This window comes from Crinia signifera, chromosome 6 (assembly GCF_055691185.1).
Source record: "Crinia signifera chromosome 6, ASM5569118v1, whole genome shotgun sequence".
Classification (NCBI taxonomy): Eukaryota; Metazoa; Chordata; class Amphibia; order Anura; family Myobatrachidae; genus Crinia; species Crinia signifera.
The window spans coordinates 187,416,662-187,435,988 of NC_139222.1; the positions used below are offsets into that span (position 1 = coordinate 187,416,662).

At 44.9% G+C, this 19,327-nt stretch overlaps 1 protein-coding gene across 4 annotated transcripts in view; it reads right to left on the bottom strand.

Moving 5' to 3' along the window:
- Positions 1–19,327, bottom strand: part of NDEL1 (nudE neurodevelopment protein 1 like 1) — a 49,580-nt gene that overhangs the window by 16,594 nt on the left and 13,659 nt on the right. For all 4 annotated transcript variants that reach the window (XM_083148423.1, XM_083148422.1, XM_083148424.1 and 1 more), the window contains exons 2-5: positions 10,232–10,326; positions 9,481–9,634; positions 9,246–9,394; positions 3,021–3,157 (exon numbers count right to left, since the gene is read on the bottom strand). In XM_083148423.1, coding sequence (XP_083004549.1) covers positions 3,021–3,157; positions 9,246–9,394; positions 9,481–9,634; positions 10,232–10,326 — 535 coding nt within the window. The remainder of the gene's footprint in view (positions 1–3,020; positions 3,158–9,245; positions 9,395–9,480; positions 9,635–10,231; positions 10,327–19,327) is intronic.

Consider the following 19,327-nt stretch of genomic DNA (forward strand, 5'->3'; position numbering starts at 1 on the left):
TTTGGTTATATAAATTCAATTAAAAATGTTGTGTAAAAAAAAAAAAAAAAAGAGATCGAGATATATAGACAAAAAGGAGTAGAAAGAAGCGGCACTTGGAGACTCTGTACATCACCACAATGGATTTGAAATGAACTGATGTGCTTTATCTTGAGTGTATTTACATCCAAATCAGGTGAGCGGCGTAGGAATTACAACGGTTTCTATATGTGCCTCCTACTTTTTAAGGGTCCAAAAGTAATGGAACAAACTAAACAATCCCAAATCAAGCTTTCACTTTAATACGTTGTTGCAAATCTTTTGCAGTCAATTACAACCTGAAGTCTGGAGTGCATAGACATCACCAGATGCTGGGTTTCATCCCTGGTGATGCTCTGCCAGGCCTTTACTGCAAATGTCTTCAGTTCCTGTTTGTTCTTGGGGCATTTTCCCTTCAGTTTTGTCTTGATCAAGTGAAATACATGCTCAAATCGGATTCAGGTCAGATGATGGACTTGGCCATTGCATAACATTCCACTTATTTGCCTTTGCTATCTTTGTCTCATCTGTCCATAAGATGTTGTTCCAGAACTGTAAAGGCTTTTTTAGATGTTGTGATTTGGCAAACTCTAAACTGGTCTTCCTGTTTTTGAGGCTCACCAATGGTTTACATCTTTTGGTGAACCCTCTATATCAGTGATTCTCAAACTGACCTTCTCAGCATGGGGTCGCGACTCGATATTTCTGACCATCAGGCTGCTGACTTTTCTAATCTCAGTCAGCGATTGTCTGTTATTTTAGACTCCTCACATTTTGTGCCTCCACAATGCTGCTATGTATGTGCTGTCTGCCAACTACACGTCATGTCATGACCTTCTGCAGTAACTTGCTAATGTCCTGTCATTATTTTTATTATTTGATGGTGTCCCAGAGCAAAAAAATAGTTTGAGGACCCCTGCTCTATATTCACTCTTGTGAAGTCTTCTCTTGATTGTTGACACATATACACCTATTTCCTGGTTATTGTTATTGATCTGGCCAACTGTTCCCTGGTGAAGAAAAAAAAAACCCTTCACCAGGGAAATAATTCTTCTTTCATCCACCACAGATATTTTCTGTGGTCTTCTGGGTCTTTTGGTGTTGCTGAGCAGGTCGGTGCATTCTTTCTTTTTTTTAAATGTTCCAAACCGTTGATTTGGCCACACCTAATGTTTTTGCCATCTCTCTGATGGGTTTATTTTATTTTTCAGGCTGATGATGGCTTGCTTCACTGATAGTAACAGCTATATGGAGAGTCGACAGCAACAGATTCCAAATGCAAATGTCACACCTGGAATCAACTCCAGACCTTTTACCTGCTAGACTGATGATGAAATAACAAGGGAATAGCTCACACCTGTCCATGAAATAGCTTTTGAGTCGATTGTCCCATTACTTTTGGTCCCTTAAAAAGTGGGAGGCACATATAGAGATCGTTGCAATTCCTACGCTGTTCGCCCGGATTTGGATGTTAATACCCTCAATTTAAAGCTGAAAGTCTGCAGTTAAAGCACATATTGTTTGGTTAATTACAAAGCCATTGTTGTGGTTTATAGAGCCCAAAATTTGAGAATTGTGTTCCAATATTTATGGACCTGACATGCATGACAGGTCATTATGATGAATAAAATGTTTGGTTGGTAATTTCACACCTATTTTGAGGCACTGAAAGGGTTAAGCATATGGCTCTTAAACCTGGCACTTTTGATATTTAAAAAGGGCAATGCTTCCACTAGGAAACCATTGCCCTTTTAATTTTTTGGCATAACCAAGCCCCTTTGCCTCAGTGCCAGCTCCAAATCGTCTAGTGGCAAGGTAATAAAAATGTGTGCATGAAACACTGGATGTAGGCACTACAATAGTTGCAGTCCCTAAAAGCACACAAAGGCTGCCAGAATAAAATGGGAGTGGCTTCACTGCTTATTCCATTCTGGAATGGCAGGACCAGTGTAAGAGAAATTTCCTGGAACTGCCAGTTGGCAGGAGATACATATATACAATCCCAGCTGTTCTAGGAACACGAGGATTGGATTGGGGAAATACTGCATTAGTCCATAGATCAAGCAGTGGCATTATGTACAGACAGGACCGGAGACCTGTACTGACTGGATAGCCGTGGTTCCTGCTCATTCCCGAGGCACATTTAGTACACATCTAACACACATAATATTTGGAATCTCACAGCTCAAGCACCAGCATAAACAAGATTTATATTGGCATTATTAAAAGTAAATGTTATCAAATCTATGCTTCCCACAGAAGACAAGCAATAAGGACACTAGCGTGTCTGGAGATAGCATGGCAAATTATGTTATTTATAGTACTAATAAAAACAGGAAAAGGAAAATAACCCAGTTATAGTTAGCCACTTCGTTTGTGTACAGGTTGAGTATCCCGTATCCAAAATGCTCGGGACCAGGAGAATTTTGGATAACGGATTATTCCGTATTTCGGAATATTTTAATATTTCAATGATGTATTTTGAAGTATCTTGCATTTATGCTGTATAAACACATAATATACACACAAATATATTTTATTACCACATAAAATACACACAAACATATTTTAATTGTTCAAAAAACAAGGTTTCAAAACGTGAAACAAAATGTGTGTACTATCTCAGCACTGAATTTGAATGCCAAGCAATCATTGTCTTGCACATATATAGTGCCAGTTACATATCATGTCCCCAGTGATGCTGTTACATATGTCCCCAGTGAGTTTTTAGCAAAAAAAAAATTTTTTTTCACTTTCTGGAATGTCCGTATTTCGGAATAATTCGGATAACGGATATTCGGATACGGGATACTCGACCTGTATAATATTTCCCTTTAAATAGACTCCCTATATTTAATAACAAGGTCAGGTAACACACCAAGCTCTGGTAACATACGAATAGTTGGGTGTGTGCAGGAAAAGGATAACATACATACAAAAAAAACAAAAACATTTTGTCCACAATGAGAAAAGGGTTATTATGATTCACAGTACAAGAATACCTCGTGCCTCATCCTTTAATCTCTGTACAGACACCATCAAAGACTCCTTTTCATCAAGTTCACTCTCTAAGAAAGCGTTTCTTTCAATCGCTTGATTCAACCTTTGCTCAAAGTCTTCCAAAGACACGATTGTGGCCCTGCATAAAAGGTGGGTAAAAGGTATTTATATCAGTTTACACCTTCAGACAGTGCTATACAATAGGCAGAGTTGTTACTTAATCTGTCTATTGCTGGCCATAACCTTGAAATCTGACATCTCAGGATTAAAGTCTGTCCTCAGTTTCTGAGATTATTAATGACATTGCACACAATGTGCTGTGTGCCATACAATGACATTACTGCCATATACTGTGGTAAGAGGAACACCACAGCCCTCTTCCAGTCATGTAAAGCAGTCTGGCTAGATGGTGTTCATTGACTCATTGGGGGAAGTTTACAAAGATGGGCGTTCTATTTCACATGGGATGTTGCTATGGGCAACCAATCAATCTACTTATTTATTTAGCACCTTCTAGAAAATAATGAATAGCATCTGCTTCGTTGTCTAGAGCAACAATCCTTCTAAAATAGAGCTCCCATCTCAGTAAATGTCCCCCTTGTTTATAGGTAAACACAAAATGTAACTTAAGAGCAAACTACCTCACATTTCTCGGGTGTGGTATATTAGGTCAACAATGTCTGGCTGGCACCAAAAGGTCTACATGCACGAGGGCAATATTGAAAAAAGATTGACACAAGCAAAAGGGAAAAAAAAGACAAAGAAAAAGGTCTACATGAGTTTATTCACTTTTCTGGCGACACCTGAGCACAAGGACCCCCATTTATTAGAACGCTTCGCTGGCCACACTTCTTGCCAGGTGCTTCACTTTACTGTTGCCAATCGGCATCCATGTGGATTGTATGAAGAAACACCCAAAAGAGTGAAGAAAAAATACCCCAAAAGCTCATGTCAACCTTTTAATGTGTCGACCATTTTCTTGCGTCAGCCTACACATTAACTAATAAAAAGATAACACAGATAGTAAGACAGATAATACTTTGTAACAACACAGTACCCACTTAAATAAATCAGAACAGCAGCTCCAAGTTGATTTCCTGGCCACCAATATACAGCAAACACAGAAATTCGAGCTCTCCCTATCTAATTTCTATGTCAACCCACACATTGTCTATCAGAAAACTGGTTTCACCTATCTAAATACAGCCTCTAATGGCCCCCATACACTAGGGCGACTTGTCCTTAGGACAAGTCGCCCCCGACTTCCCCCTGAGCTTCCCCGGCTGCTCCCCGGGGGAGCTTGATTAGATTGGCACTTGATGTGCCATTTTTTACATGTGATAAATCGTCTCGATTTATCACATGTAAAAAACCCGGGGAGCAGGGGAGGGGGGGGGGGGGGGGGGCTACAGAGCAGGGCTGCTGGTGGGAGCAGGGGGGGCTGGGGACGCTGCGGGGGACACAGGCGGCATAGAGCCGGGCAGAGGGAGCCGGGAGCTGTCAGTGCTAGAAAAAAAAGCCTATACAATGAATGGGCAGCCTGTGATTGGCTGAGCACTCTCTCAGCCAATTGCTGACTGGCTGAGAGAGCGCTCAGCCAATCACAGGCTGCCCATTCATTGTATGGGCTTTTTTTTTTTATTCAGTACTGACAGCTCGCGGCTCCCCCTGCCCGGCTCTATGCCGCCTGTGTCCCCCGCAGCGTCCCCAGCCCCCCCTGCGCCGCCCCACTAGGTCCCAAGTCGGGTGGTCGGACGTGCAGCAGGTCCGACCACCCGACGCAGATCCGATGCGCACGGGACCGTGCATCGGATCTGAGGGGACATCAAAACTAGCCGATTTTGGTCCGATTTCGGCCAGATCCGACTGATCTGGCTGAAATCTGACCAAAATTGGCTAGTGTATGGGGGCCTTAAGAGAGATAGAGATAGCGCTAGAGCTTGCTGGGGAAACATTTACCTCTTAGTAACAGATTTCACACAGTATCTGAAAAATCTCCAGTAAGTATATGTTTATTTATATGGCACCACAACGCTTCCGCAGCGGCTAGCAATAAATGGAGACACGACACTGAAGCATTTATTAGGGTGACAGAGACCTGGGGTAAGGTGCCATTAAAAGGAGCATGGAGTAAAAAGTAGTCTGTGTACACACGGTGCAATTCAGGCTAATGGCCAATTTTGACCATGCGACTCTGGCTAACTGCACTTGCGATTTTGACTATCTTTCTATTTGGCCCTAGGCCAAATACATTCTACAGGCCACATTCAAAATAGATTTTCCTGTAGTCTATTTGGATAGATAGATAGATAGATAGATAGATAGATAGATAGATAGATAGATAGATAGATAGATATCAAAAAGAAGAGGGCACTCACCAATCGTTGAATGTAGTTTGAAGAGAAAAATTTTATTAATGCTTACATGACAGGGCTAACGTTTCGGTCTTACACAGACCTTTGTCAAAGACAAGAAGTATAGAGAGAAGGACCTGCTCTCTATACTGCTTGGCTTTGACAAAGGTCTGTGTAAGACCGAAACGTTAGCCCTGTCATGTAAGCATTAATAAAAAAAATTCTCTTCAAACTACATTCAACGATTGGTGAGTGCCCTCTTCTTTTTGCTCTTTATTGTCTGGATATTTATCCTTGGAGTGAGCACCGCCGTGGTGACTCTTTGGTGATAGGTGCGGAACTTTCTGGAATATATATATATATATATATATATATATATATATATATATATATATATATATATATATATATATATATATATATATATATATATATATATAGATATATATATATATAGATATAGATATATAGATAGATAGACAAAATTGCACAGTGCGTACACACCATAAGAGAGCACAAGACAGGTCTACTTTTGAGAGATGACATTCTAGGGAAGGTTTAGACCAGGCATGTCCAACGTTGGCCCTCCAGATGTTGTGAAACTACACATCCCAGCATGCTTTGCCACACTTTTGTTATTAGAGAATACTAAAACTATTGCAAAGCATGCTGGGATGTGTAGTTTCAAAACATCTGGAGGGCCAACGTTGGACATGCCTGGTTTAGACAGAGGTAGAAAGGGTAGAAGTCGGTATGTAACAGGCAGTTTCAATAGGAAGTGTGTCTTAAAGAGCCTGATTAAAGAGATAGAGGGGTACATTTACTAAGATGGGTGTTCTATTGAAGATGGGATGTTGCCCATAGAATCAGATTCTATTATCTTCTAGAAGGTACTAAATAAATAAGCAGAATCCAATTGGTTGCTATGGGCAACATTCCATCTTCAATAGAGCTCCCATCTAAAAAGGTGCCCACACACTAGAACAATTTTTTTGAAATCGGACGATATATCGTCCGATGCTTACCGATAATTGGTCAAAAAACTGACGATTTCGCTCCGATGCGCGCTCCCGTGAGTCTTTTGCTAAATCTTACGGGATCTTAAGAAAAATCTTTGGTAAAGATGTGCGCTTGCCTGAAATCTTTTGTCCAGGACAGAAAAAAAGATTTCAAAGCTAATTTATGTGCACATCTAAAGATTGCAGATCTTTCTAGTGTGTGGGCACCTTAAGATGCTTGAACTGGATAGGTGGACATGGTACATTAGAGAGGAAGCTCAGTCGATAAGTTTAAGGAAGTGAAGGGACATCCAGGAAGAGATAGTAGAGACAGTTGGAGATATAGGAAAGAGGCAGTGCTGCACAATAATTAAGAGGAGGAGGTGACAACCTTCAGCAATATTAACAGTGTGTTCACAATGCATTTAACGCCATCATTTATCATTTGTGTTCCTATTGGGGATAAATACAAAGGTTTCTTGTGCAAATCCGCCAAATGTGTTCCCTCTTTTCGGTATTCAGATGTGATTCAGCTTTGCATAATGTAATTGCATCATTTGGTTAAAGCATGATAACAGCACAAGTTTCCAAGTCTTATCTCTTGTGTAAGAGAGCCCTAAATATGAAGACAGCTACTTATAGTAACTCCCCACATGCAGCATAAGGGCTGTTATGAATGGCACTGCTATTAGGAATCCACAAATAAGGTGTTAATGATCACTATGCAACACTAAACCATATATACATTAACACACCTTTATCTGCACTAGTCTTATTTACAAGAATCATTAACTTCTTTCAGGTCACACAAGCACTGCACAAAGAGTACTTCTACATGTAAGGTACAATAACCATAGAAATATTTGTACTGAATAGGTGGAAGGGCATATACGTGACATTTCTTTATTAACATTTATTTATATGGGCCAGCCTATTCCGCAGCTATGCAACAGAAATAAACAGTAATACACTAAGGCCGGTTTCACACACTCCGGCTCCTGCCGGACGGTGAAATCCCGCACGGCCAGGGAGCCGTGCCGCACACATTAGTTGTGAATGGACACTATTGTGTCCATTCACACGGGACGGCCACGGCCCGGCCGCACGGCTGCAACCGGATCCCGCCACTGGAAGGGAAGGCTGCCGGGCTGTGGCCATCCATTCCATGATAAACTACTGTGTGCGGCACGGCTCCCTGGCCGTGCGGGATTTTACCGTCCGGCAGGAGCCGGAGTGTGTGAAACCGGCCTAAGGGCCTTATTCTATTTCACTCTCTTTCTGACAAAATCCTGCTTAGATGTACAAAACCATGTGCACTGCAGGGGGGGCAAGGGGGCAGATGTAAACTGTGCAGAGAGAATTAGATTTGGGTGGGGTTTTACTTCAAAGTGAGATCTATACTGCAGTGTAAAAATAAAGCAGCCAGTATTTCCCTGCACAGAAACAAAATAACTCACCCAAATCTCTACATCCTACAGTAAATTCAGTATGACCGCCAATAAAATATGGTAAATAAGTTAGTATACAAATTCAGATGAACAGATCCAATTACTGTATTAGGTTGTGATTCAACTATGGTACAATCAGCAAATAATGAATCTACCACGTATAGGAATCTTGACTACCACCAGTGAGTACCACCAAGAGACTGAACGAAATGTAACAGGGTGCAATTTTTGCATATGTGCAATTTTTTAGGGTTAAAACAGGTGAATTGGCATGTTTCCCAAAAATCATTATGGAATATGGTGCGAATTGCGGTAAAATTGGCACATTTTGACTTTTTAAAAAAATAAAAAAAGCACATTCAAAAATCACATCCAGATGTTCTCATAGAATATATCAAGTGAAAATGTAATAGGGTGTGATTATTCAAATCAAAAATTGCTAAATAAAGAGACCAGGTCCAGCCAGTCGAGTTTTACAGAACCATGCACAGATCATATTCGGGCAGACCAGTAGCCCCAATCCATGCCACACGTTCACTCCCCACACCATTATGGAGACAACACCAGCCTGCACAGTGCCTTGTTGACAACTGGTGTCCTTGGCCTCTGGGGGTCTGTCACACTCAGATCCCACAACCAGCCCAAAATAACTGGAACCAAAACACATCAGAACATTTTGCCATAATTCACAAGCGCAGGTGAGGCGCTGGGTTGTACTGTTAACAGGGCATATATCAGAACACCGCACTGACCTGTTGGTACCTTTTGAATGTGGACTTTACTCAAGCCAGTGTTACTGGTTTGTTACGTTGAACAATTCTGCCAGGACACAGCTGGTCATGATCATTAAGCACAGTGCCAGCCACTACGCTGTCCACTGTGGATGGTAATGCCTTCCATGAGGTATTCCTATACACAGCAGACATCCTAGATGGGGGCATGTTGTATGTCCACACAACTTTGGAAATGGAATGTCCCATCTGTCGGGTACCCACTGTCATGCCCCGTTTGAAATCGAATAACTCCCATTGCCTTGCCATGAGCAGCATAGCCATTATTCAAACTGACTCACAAGATGTCAGATTACAATTGAGGTAGGTCTGGGCATTTCAAAGATGTCATAGTACTCTGGCACCACCTATCATTACTTTATATCCATTATCCCATGACTTTTGTAACATCAGTGTATATCTTAAAGCAGCGGTTTTCAAATATGGCCTCAGCCTACCCTTTACCAACAGTTTGTTTTCCAGATCTCCATCCAAGAGTATTTATGACCCATCATCCAGAGGAAAGAGGAGTTACTGAGGGAGTTTTATTCAAACCATCTAAATATCAAATGTACGTTGAATTAATATTACTATAAATGTTTACCAATCGATGATGCTCACTCTTGATACAGATCAGAACAACAGAGTGCAACTCACCGTTTGGCTCTTTCCAAGTCATCGTTGGCCTGTTCAAGCTCCCTCACATACTTGTGGAGCTGGTCTTTGATACTCCTAGCTCGGCCCAGCTCATCCTCCAAGAGAGAGACCTGTTTGTAGCTCTGTGAGTACTGATGTTCAAGCTTCTCCTATTGAGCGGGAAAGTACCCCAAAAATGTTTTAGTTCAGCAAGCGCAAAAACAATGATAATAGCAGTCAAAAGTCAAGTTCATACCTTTAAAGTTTCCGACTCGAGTTTAAGTCTTTGGTTGTCAGATAGCAATTCTCTGTTCCTCTGTTCTGCCTGCACCAGCTGAGTCTCCAGCTCGGCCTCCAACTCTCTGCTCCCTTCCTGAAACTCCACCAGCTCGTCACGGGCTTCCTGGTAACTAAGAATTAAACATAGAGCTTATAAAAATATTAAACACTTGAACAATTATGGTCTAAATAGAACATTGAACAACTGTGGAAACTGCTAACAATAGTTACTTCTTTAACTCATAGCCCAGAAGTGTGATGTTTTACAGGCCATAACTATATCTTCGGATATAGGTTATAAGTACATACTGAAACATATATTCATGATTCTTTCTGATATAAGCATTCTGCTGCAGAAAATCTGCCATTTCACTGCTCAAAACACCCTATCCAGCCCTGGGTACCAGTTCAGAGGTTTGTGATCGGGATGATGAATGGAGAAAGAGCACTGGCCTTTGGCCACTGCTGATATAGTACAGCAGCATCCAACCAGGTGGCTCAAACCCTGATGACAGCACTGTAACACAATCAACTAGAAGCAAGTGTGCCACTTATGGATGCATTATAACATGCCGCTTTCATCATGTCCAGAACTACTCTGAAAGCTCGTGTGTCCTACTGTACCCTCGTTTTAGGGATCAATAACCTTACCAGTGCTGGTTAAGCTACATCATGCAGATAATGCACCCATATATACATAGCGTTGCAGAGAATACATAGAGACATACCTCTGTTTATAAGTCTTTGACAGATCTCTCCAGTAGATTATTTCTTCTTTGGGGCTCAGAAATTCCGGGACTTGATTGTCCATGTTTAGGGGAATCTAAAGAGAAAAAAAATTCAGTATTAGTAATGGAGAAATAGATGTGTGTGGAAATGAATGAACATGAGCATAACAGGAACACAAAAGCTGAATCCCCATGATGCCGAGGGATGAAAAACGAAGCTTTTTCATGTGGAAATAAAGTTTTTATTCTTATTGAAGAAGACTTAGTTAGATGTATTTGAGCCAGCAAAACATACACAAGAATATCCCAATTAGGAATACCGCCTGCTTCTTTAGACACAAAATGCATTAAGAGAAGTCTGTAACCTGTTGCTGCAACTCACGTCTATTGCGAGCTCCAGGCTCTACCCTCAGGAGAAAAGAAAAAAGTAATTCTGTCATATGAATGGTTATCATAGGGCACAAAGGATATAAATATAATGTTAAATGCATTGCTTGCAATAAAGTAAATATAAAGTAAATGGCAAACTTAAAGAACATATGTGATGGAGCTGAAAATAGCATGCAGAGGTTAGCTCTATTCACCAATACGTGAACAGTGTGATTTGAACTTATCTCCTATATATTTGGCTACATCTGTCACTCAAAGTGGGTGTCTGTGTCTATAACGCTCTGTTCCTGGACTTTCCTCTTAATGTGTGATTGCCTTCATCTGTGCTGAACACCTTTCTGAGAAATTAACCTGTTTAAAACAGGTGATGGCAATCATACATTAAGGGGAAGTCTAGAAACAGAGCATTGTGTCCCTCCTGGAGAGGGTCATGTTGGGAGGTATGTGACAGAGAACCAGCCCAGTGAGCCCACAGACAGTGCCAGACACCCACTGCCTTCCCATGTTGCCCAGCACTGCTACTCCACAGCCACCAGGTGAGCGCCCCCCTCCCGCGATTTGCGGCAAAACCTGCGCCCCCCCCCCTCCCGCGATTCGAGGCAAAAACACCCGCTCCCCCGCGACCCCCCCTACCGCGATTCGCAGCAAAAACACCCCCGCGACCCCCCCTCCCGCGATTTGCTGCAAAAAGAACCCCCCCACGACCCCTCCCGCAATTCGCGGCATAACCACCACCCCGCGACCCCCCCCTCCCGCGAATCGCGGCAAACCCTCCCCCGTGACACCCCCCCCCCCGATTCGCGGAAAAAACACCCCCCCCCCGCGACCTCCCTCCCGCGATTCGCGGCAAAAAGAACCCCCCCTGCGACCCCCCTCCCGCTATTCGCGGCACCCCCCCCCCGCAATTCGCAGCAGCCCCAGGATTAAATGGCACATGCAAAACACTGACATGGCTATGGTCGACAATGAAAAAGGTTGACATGAGTTTTTTAATTTTTTCATATTCATTGTCATGTGTCGACATGGACACCAATGAAGTGGCACACTTATGTCAACATTTACATGTGTTGACCTTTCTGTGTTGATTTTTTCTTGTGGCGATTCGCGTCACACCCCCCGCAACCCTCCCTCCCACGATTCGCGGCACCCCCGGTGACCCCCCATCTCCCGCAATTCGCGGCAACCCCCCACCGGAACCCCTGTGAACCCCGCCCTCCCGCGATTCGCGGCACCCACCCCCGCGACCCCCCCTCCCGCAATTCGCGGCACCCCCATGTGATTCGCGGCAGCTCCAGAATTAAATTGCACATGGAAAACACTGACATGGCTATGGTCGACAATGAAAAAGGTTGACATGAGTTTTTGAAGTTTTTTTGTCATTTTTTGAATATTTTCATATTCATTATCATGTGTCGACATGGACACCAATGAAGTGCCACACTTATGTCAACATTTACATGTGTTGACCTTTTCTGTGTTGATTTTTTTCTTGTGGCGATTCGCGTCACACCCCCCGCAACCCCCCCTCCGGTGATTCGCGGCACCCCGGCACCCCCCCGGCGCCCCCTCCCCCCTCCCGCAATTCGCGGTAACCCCCCACCGGAACCCCCATGAACCCCGCCCTCCCGCGATTCGCGGCACCCACCCCCGCGACCCCCCCTCCCGCAATTCGCGGCACCCCCATGTGATTCGCGGCAGCTCCAGAATTAAATTGCACATGGAAAACACTGATATGGCTATGGTCGACAATGAAAAAGGTTGACATGAGTTTTTGAATTTTTTTTGTCATTTTTTGAATATTTTCATATTCATTATCATGTGTCGACATGGACACCAATGAAGTGCCACACTTATGTCAACATTTACATGTGTTGACCTTTTCTGTGTTGATTTTTTTCTTGTGGCGATTCGCGTCACACCCCCCGCAACCCCCCCTCCGGCGATTCGCGGCACCCCCCCGCAACCCCCCCCCTCCCGCAATTCGCGGTAACCCCCCACCGGAACCCCCATGAACCCCGCTCTCCCACGATTCGCGGCACCCCCCGCGATTCGCGGCAGCCCCAGGATTAAATGGCACATGCAAAACACTGGCACGGCTATGGTCGACAATGAAAAAGGTTGACATGAGTTTTTGAAGATTTATTTCATTTTTTGAATGTTTTCATATTCATTCTCATGTGTCAACATGGACACCAATGAAGTGGCACACTTATGTCAACATTTACATGTGTTGACCTTTCTGTGTTGATTTTTTCTTGTGGCGATTCGCGTCACACCCCCCCCGCCCCCCCCCCGCAACCCCCCCTCCCGCGATTCGCGGCACCCCCCGTGACCCCCCACCTCCCGCAATTCGCGGCAACCCCCCCCCCCGGAACCCCTGTGAACCCCGCCCTCCAGCGATTCGCGGCACCCAACCCCGCGACCCCCCCCTCCCGCAATTCGCGGCAGCTCCAGAATTAAATTGCACATGGAAAACACTGACATGGCTATGGTCGACAATGAAAAAGGTTGATATGAGTTTTTGAAGTTTTTTTTTTCATTTTTTGAATATTTTCATATTCATTCTCATGTGTCGACATGGACACCAATGAAGTGCCACACTTATGTCAACATTTACATGTGTTGACCTTTCTGTGTTGATTTTTTCTTGTGGCGATTCGCGTCACACCCCCCCGCCCCCCCCCGCAACCCCCACTCCCGCGATTCACGGCACACACACACCCCCCCGCGATTCTCGGCACCCCACCCCGTGACCCCCCCTCCCGTGATTCACGGCACACCCCCCGGGACCCCCCCTACCATGATTCGCCGCAACCCCCGCCCCTGTAACCCCCCCTCCTGCGATTTGCGGCAACCCACCCCGCGACCCCCCTCCCGCGATTCTCTGCAATCCCTCCCCTCCCGCGATTCGCAGCATCCACCCCCCCACAACCCCCCTCCTGCAATTCGCGGCACCCTCCGCGACCCCCCCCCTCCCGCGATTCGCGGCACCCTCCGCGACCCCCCCTCCCGCGATTCGCGGACACCTAAGTTGCAATACAGGGCATCTTTCATACAATTCTAACCATATTTCTCATATACAAACGTTCACAAATTAAGGGGGCGCAGCCCCTTACGACGGTGTGAAGAGCGCCCGTAGGGCGCGATGAATCACCTAGTATATGTATATTAGGAGGAAAGGATTGCACGGTCCTTAATCACTAATAATACCACAGGGTCAGTAACATCACCAGAAACACTGCAGGGCAGTTAGTAATGCAAGTACCGACAGTGCAGTTCTCTAAGCCAGAAAATCATTATTTTGAGAACCATTGGCTCTTGGAAGCACAAGCTATTTCTTGTCTGAATGCATAAGTAAAATATAAAAGTCCTGTAAGTATCACTTATTAATGCTTTACCTGTACATTACAAAGGCAAATTCCTTCTCAAATGGACAAAACCATGTGCACTGCAGGTGGGGCAGATGTAACATGTGCAGAGAGAGTTAGATTTGGGTGCGGTTTTACTTCAAAGTGAGATCTATATTGCAGTTTAAAATTAAGGCAGCCAGTATTTACCCTGCACAGAAACTCACCCAAATCTAACTCTCTCTGCATATGTTACATAAGCCCCCCTGCAGAGCACAGGGTTTTGTCCATTTGTGAAATAATTTGCCTTTGCAAGTGAACCAGAATAAGGGCCAGAGACCCTTATTGATAAGAAGAGCAAGCTGCACACGTACAGCAGCCATTGTGCCAACATGTAATTGCTTTATTAAATAACCATCTCATTTTACACTACAGTTCTACAAGGCAGAAATCTACGCTATGCAATCAGCAGTCTTCCAAACCCTATCCAAGGGCTATCACGAAGGCTAAATGGACTTTACCACTATGGGGGAAATTTACTAAGACGGGAGTTCTATTTCACATGGGATGTTGCTATGAGCAACCAATCAGAATCTACTACTTATTTATTTAGCACCTTCTTGAACATAGATGTTGCTATGGGCAACCAATTAGATATTATCTGAAATATAACTCGCATCTTAGTAAATTTCTCCCAATACAACGTCCAATTGAACTGCTTCACCATGCGCTCATTAAATAGCTCCACCTATAAAACAATTAAATACCCCCAAGTACAATTACATAAATAACATGCATTCAAACATTTACCATAAAGGAACTCCAGTCTCTGCAACTCGTGTGTTAATAACGCAGTACCGTACAGTTTTAGGTCAACAATATTTGGGTAGCACTTCCTACTAAACGTTAAACTCACTTTTGTGCTTCATCATTTTTTCAGACATAAACTGGATTACCTGCTGATATGTGTACCATTGGCAGACACCTGTGGGTGAGATCATACTTTATGTTTTTTTAAAGATACTAGTGTTCCCGCTAGGCTGTTTTAGCGGGGCGCTGCGCCCTGCCCGATTTCTAAAGGTCAAAATGCGCCCTGCCCCTCCAGCAGCAGTTGTGACCGGGGAAGCTCCAGGCACCGCAATCTCGGCGGCGCTAGGCTTCCCCGGCAGCTCACAGACTTCTGCGGGGCCAGGTCCGCCCCCTTGTACGACGGAGGAAGCCCGGGCACGCCTCCTTTGGTGACGCGGCGGCCCGGGCACGCCTCCTTTGGTGACGCGGCGGCCCGGGCACGCCTCCTTTGGTGACGCGGCGGCCCGGGCTCGCCTACAACGATGACGTCGGCGGGCCCGGTCCGCCCCCATCCCATACAGCGGCGCCCTGCCCCCAAAAATTCCTAGGGGGAACACTAGATACTGTATCATGCTTGCACATTGGGACCCGTCCATTGGCACTAGGCCGATGCACTGTAGTGTCAGAGGGCAAAGGTTTTTCTATCCACCACTCCAGTGGCTAAGACATCAATAAATTTCAACTTTATGTCTTCACTTTGATAAGAAGTGAAGCAAGAAAAAGGCAGAATTCAAGTCAAGTCTCAGCATTGCGTCCTGACAACATGGCAACACTCGTAACTCTATGGAAGGGATGAGGGACCTTTGGCCGTCCAGCTGTTGTTGAACTACACATCCCAGCATGCCCTGCAACAGTTTTAGGGCCCTATACATAGGGTACTACACAACAGTTTTTTTTTTAAAGCAGAGATACTTAAAAATATACAGACGTTTATAGGTCCATGTTTAGACTTCAATAGGTTTTCCAAATAACAAATTTGAAAAAGCTGTGGGTGACAGCAGCATAAAGGTCAATACACACTGGGCAGCTTGTATGGACAACGATGAAGGGAGGGTGCATACACACTGAGCGTTTATCACCCATTTCAGCAATTTTCCCCAAGGTGGACGATTTTCCACAGCAGAACATTATCCGCTGGTAATACTAGCAGATGAGCGGCCGGGCCAGTGATGATGCGATGATGACCATCATCGCTACCCCATACACATTGGGCAGCTTTCAAGCTGAAAGCCGCTCAAACAAATAAATTTAGTGGCTTTCGGCTGAAAGTCACCCAGTGTGTAAGGGTTTTAAGTGTGCAGTGTGAAAGGAGCAGATCCCCAAATAATCCGGATTGGCGCCACAGTGGAAAAAGGGTCTGTCCCAGTTTGGAAGGTGTCCCAAATTCCAATTCAAACCCAGGATTTAGGTAGAAAAGGGGTATAACATATATTGCGGAGATTCAACCTGTTTGCCACGTGACAGTCACTAGAGGGTACAAACTGGAGCAATTCAATTGTTGCTCTGCTCAAATCACACATTAGCGCCGGGGAGACCCATTTCTTCTTGCAGCCGGTAAAGAAGAAATGGGCTAAAAAGTCCATGGCTTGGGCCACAGGTCCCTTTCAGATGGAAACACTTGTCAGGAATGAGCCTGCACATGCTGCAGACACTAAAACACATGCGGTGGTGCAGCATCCACCGGAACAAATTGCAGCATGACAGGATGTATGGATTTCAAGCAGAACACATACGGTGTTCTACTTGGCCAGATCCTGTGAAAAAGTTTAATGCTGCCCATACACTTGTGAGATATTGCATTCGATTTAGACCACATCTGGCCGATAAATTGAATGATTGTATGCATTTTTAAGGGGATATTCGACGCGGTCGAATGTCGGGTCTCAAGATCTTATGTGTTGCACATAATATATATCGAATTGCAGGAGCAATCGCATGTGGTTTTTAACCACATGCGATGCTCAAATGCAATCCGCAGGTGGGGGGTGGAGGGAACGGTTTTTCATCGGTGTGGGGAGAGGGGGCCGGAGGGACTGCTGGCGGCATGGGAGACGGGAGTGCAGAGGGCGGGTTATGTAGCGCAAGAAGTAGCGCTAGCAGGCGGAGGGGGTCTGTCAGCGGTGGCGGCAGAAGTGTTTAAAACACTGGGCAGCCCTCTGAGTGTCTGAGATAGCTCAGGCAATCAGAGGGCTGCCCAGTGTTTAAAGATTCTGCCGCCACTGCTGACTGACCCCCGCCGCCCATTAGCACTAGCGCTTCTTGTGCTACATAACGCTGCAGTCTGCCCGCCCTCTTCCAGCACCTGATGTGCAATCTTAAGATGGCATGCGACATCGGATGCTGCAAAGGGGGCACTTTAGCACCACAAGATGCGATCTGGTTCCATGGACATTGCACTGCGATGTCGCATCGAATCCGATCGCACAAGTGTATGGGCAGCATGAGTGTGAACCCAAAAGCTCCTTCCTGCCAAGCTAAAACAATACATGTGGCCCTAGCCCAACCATGACTTTAGACGGGATGCGGTCAATTTGCCGGCGGTCGGGATCCCGGCGTTCAGAATCCCGACACTGGAATCCCGAAACTTTCTCCCTCCGTGGGTGTCCACAACACCCATAGAGGGAGAATAAAATAGCGTGCCGAGCGTAGCGAGCCCGCAAGGGGGGGCGATCCTCGTCCCCCCCATGTCGGGATTTCGGCGGTCGGGATTCCGACCGCCGGGATTACGTATCGGATCCCTTTAGACGTGTTTAGTTACACGCGGTCAGTCCCATCTATTTGACCATTTACACATTGATGGGGGACCTATTGGAGCAACAAATAGTTCCAATGGGCTCCCATTACTTTTGGCATATGTTAAAGCAAGGTTTTGTTCATGTGTTTTTTTAAAGGCGATAAAAATAAATTGTTGGTTTCAGAGTTGTCAAATAATTCCTACGTTTGCCGCTTTACCACACAACTAACACAACTATGCTAAATTTAAAAAACAAAAGAAAAAACCCGTCAGAAATAACTTCACTACTAGTGATACAGTGAGAGGGAATTATCACTAGGAAACGTGCTCTTACAGAACAATAGAGGCTTATTCCACTGATTCACTGCCTGAAAGGAAAGAACTGTTTAAACAAAGAGGAGTCTAAAGATAATTTCTGGTCAGTCTACTTCCTTTTCCAGATTGCCTTCTGTGTGTGACATCAGGCGGCTGGAATTTGCTTTGAGAAAAGCCTGAGCTGTTTGGTAAACCCTGAATGATGTAATCTGAGAGATTGAGACTCCTCGTACAAACGCTTCATTCAGGAAATTGGCTGTATTTTGTTTAATAAACTGGACAATTAAATGGCCCTAGTATGCTAGAGGGTCTAAGGAACTGGATAAATAGATTTCATAATACAGTTTAAAGGCTTAATAAAACTGATGAAAGCCATAGTATTCGGTTTACCATTAGACTTGGTAATTATTGATGGCGGAGGTTGGCAAAGGATCACTGTGGAATGGATATGCAGGACAGGGGGAGGTGGCTGCCTGACCTGCTATAATACAGCAGAGTGTGGGAACAGTTCACAATTTCAGTATTCACCAGCACCAGCCTGGAAATGTACAGCAATGAGCCAAGCACACACACACACACACACACAAACAAAAGAGGTTAGAAGCTCCCAACTTCTGTGTCTGTAAAATACCACAGTTTTGTCTGTACTTTCCTTGCAATTATTTGCTATGTCTTAAGTCTAGTTTTAACAGTATTATCATCATCATTAATATGGACGCCACAAGGGATCTGCAGTGCTCAATTACAGAGTACAGGTGCTGGCCTCCATGCTGAGCAACGAGCTTAAGCACAATCACTCAGCACACATCGTGGTACACCCACGATGTACACCATGATGTGTGCTGAGCAGTCTGTGCCAAGGAGGGCTTTGCTTATAGGTGAAGGCCCGCGATCTAGCAGGAAAGACAGAGCAAGCACCGTATTTCCCTGCTGGCGATGGCAAAGCGCATGACTGTGCGTCGCCAGGGGCCAATACACATGGAATGATTAGTGCTCCATTTCTAAGTGATCTAGTTAGATCACTTAGAAATAGGTATGAAATCACCCTGTGTGTATGTCCCTTTACTGTTGAATACAGTAGAGGACAAGTACAGGGTACATAACCATAGCTGCATCAGCAGACACTGGAATAAGGAGGTTATTGTAGTGCACACACACACACATACACAGCACTGCGTGTGGTTTTAAGGCCGCCCACAATGCTGCCCGCTTCCCTTTCCTTCGATTGGCCAGTTCCCGCACTGCTGCAAATGGATGTTTTGCATAAGCATCCATTCGCAGCCTTGAAACCAAATCATTCGATAGGAAGAGGGCCCTGCTCATGAGAGCTTTCATTCTAAAAGGGATGGGGCAGACAGACAAGAGTGACACAAATGGGGTAGAAATGAGCAAGTAACAGTGGGTAAGGATGAAAATTTGCTGGGCTTGGTGAAAAAAAAATGGGTCTTGAGAGCCTATTTG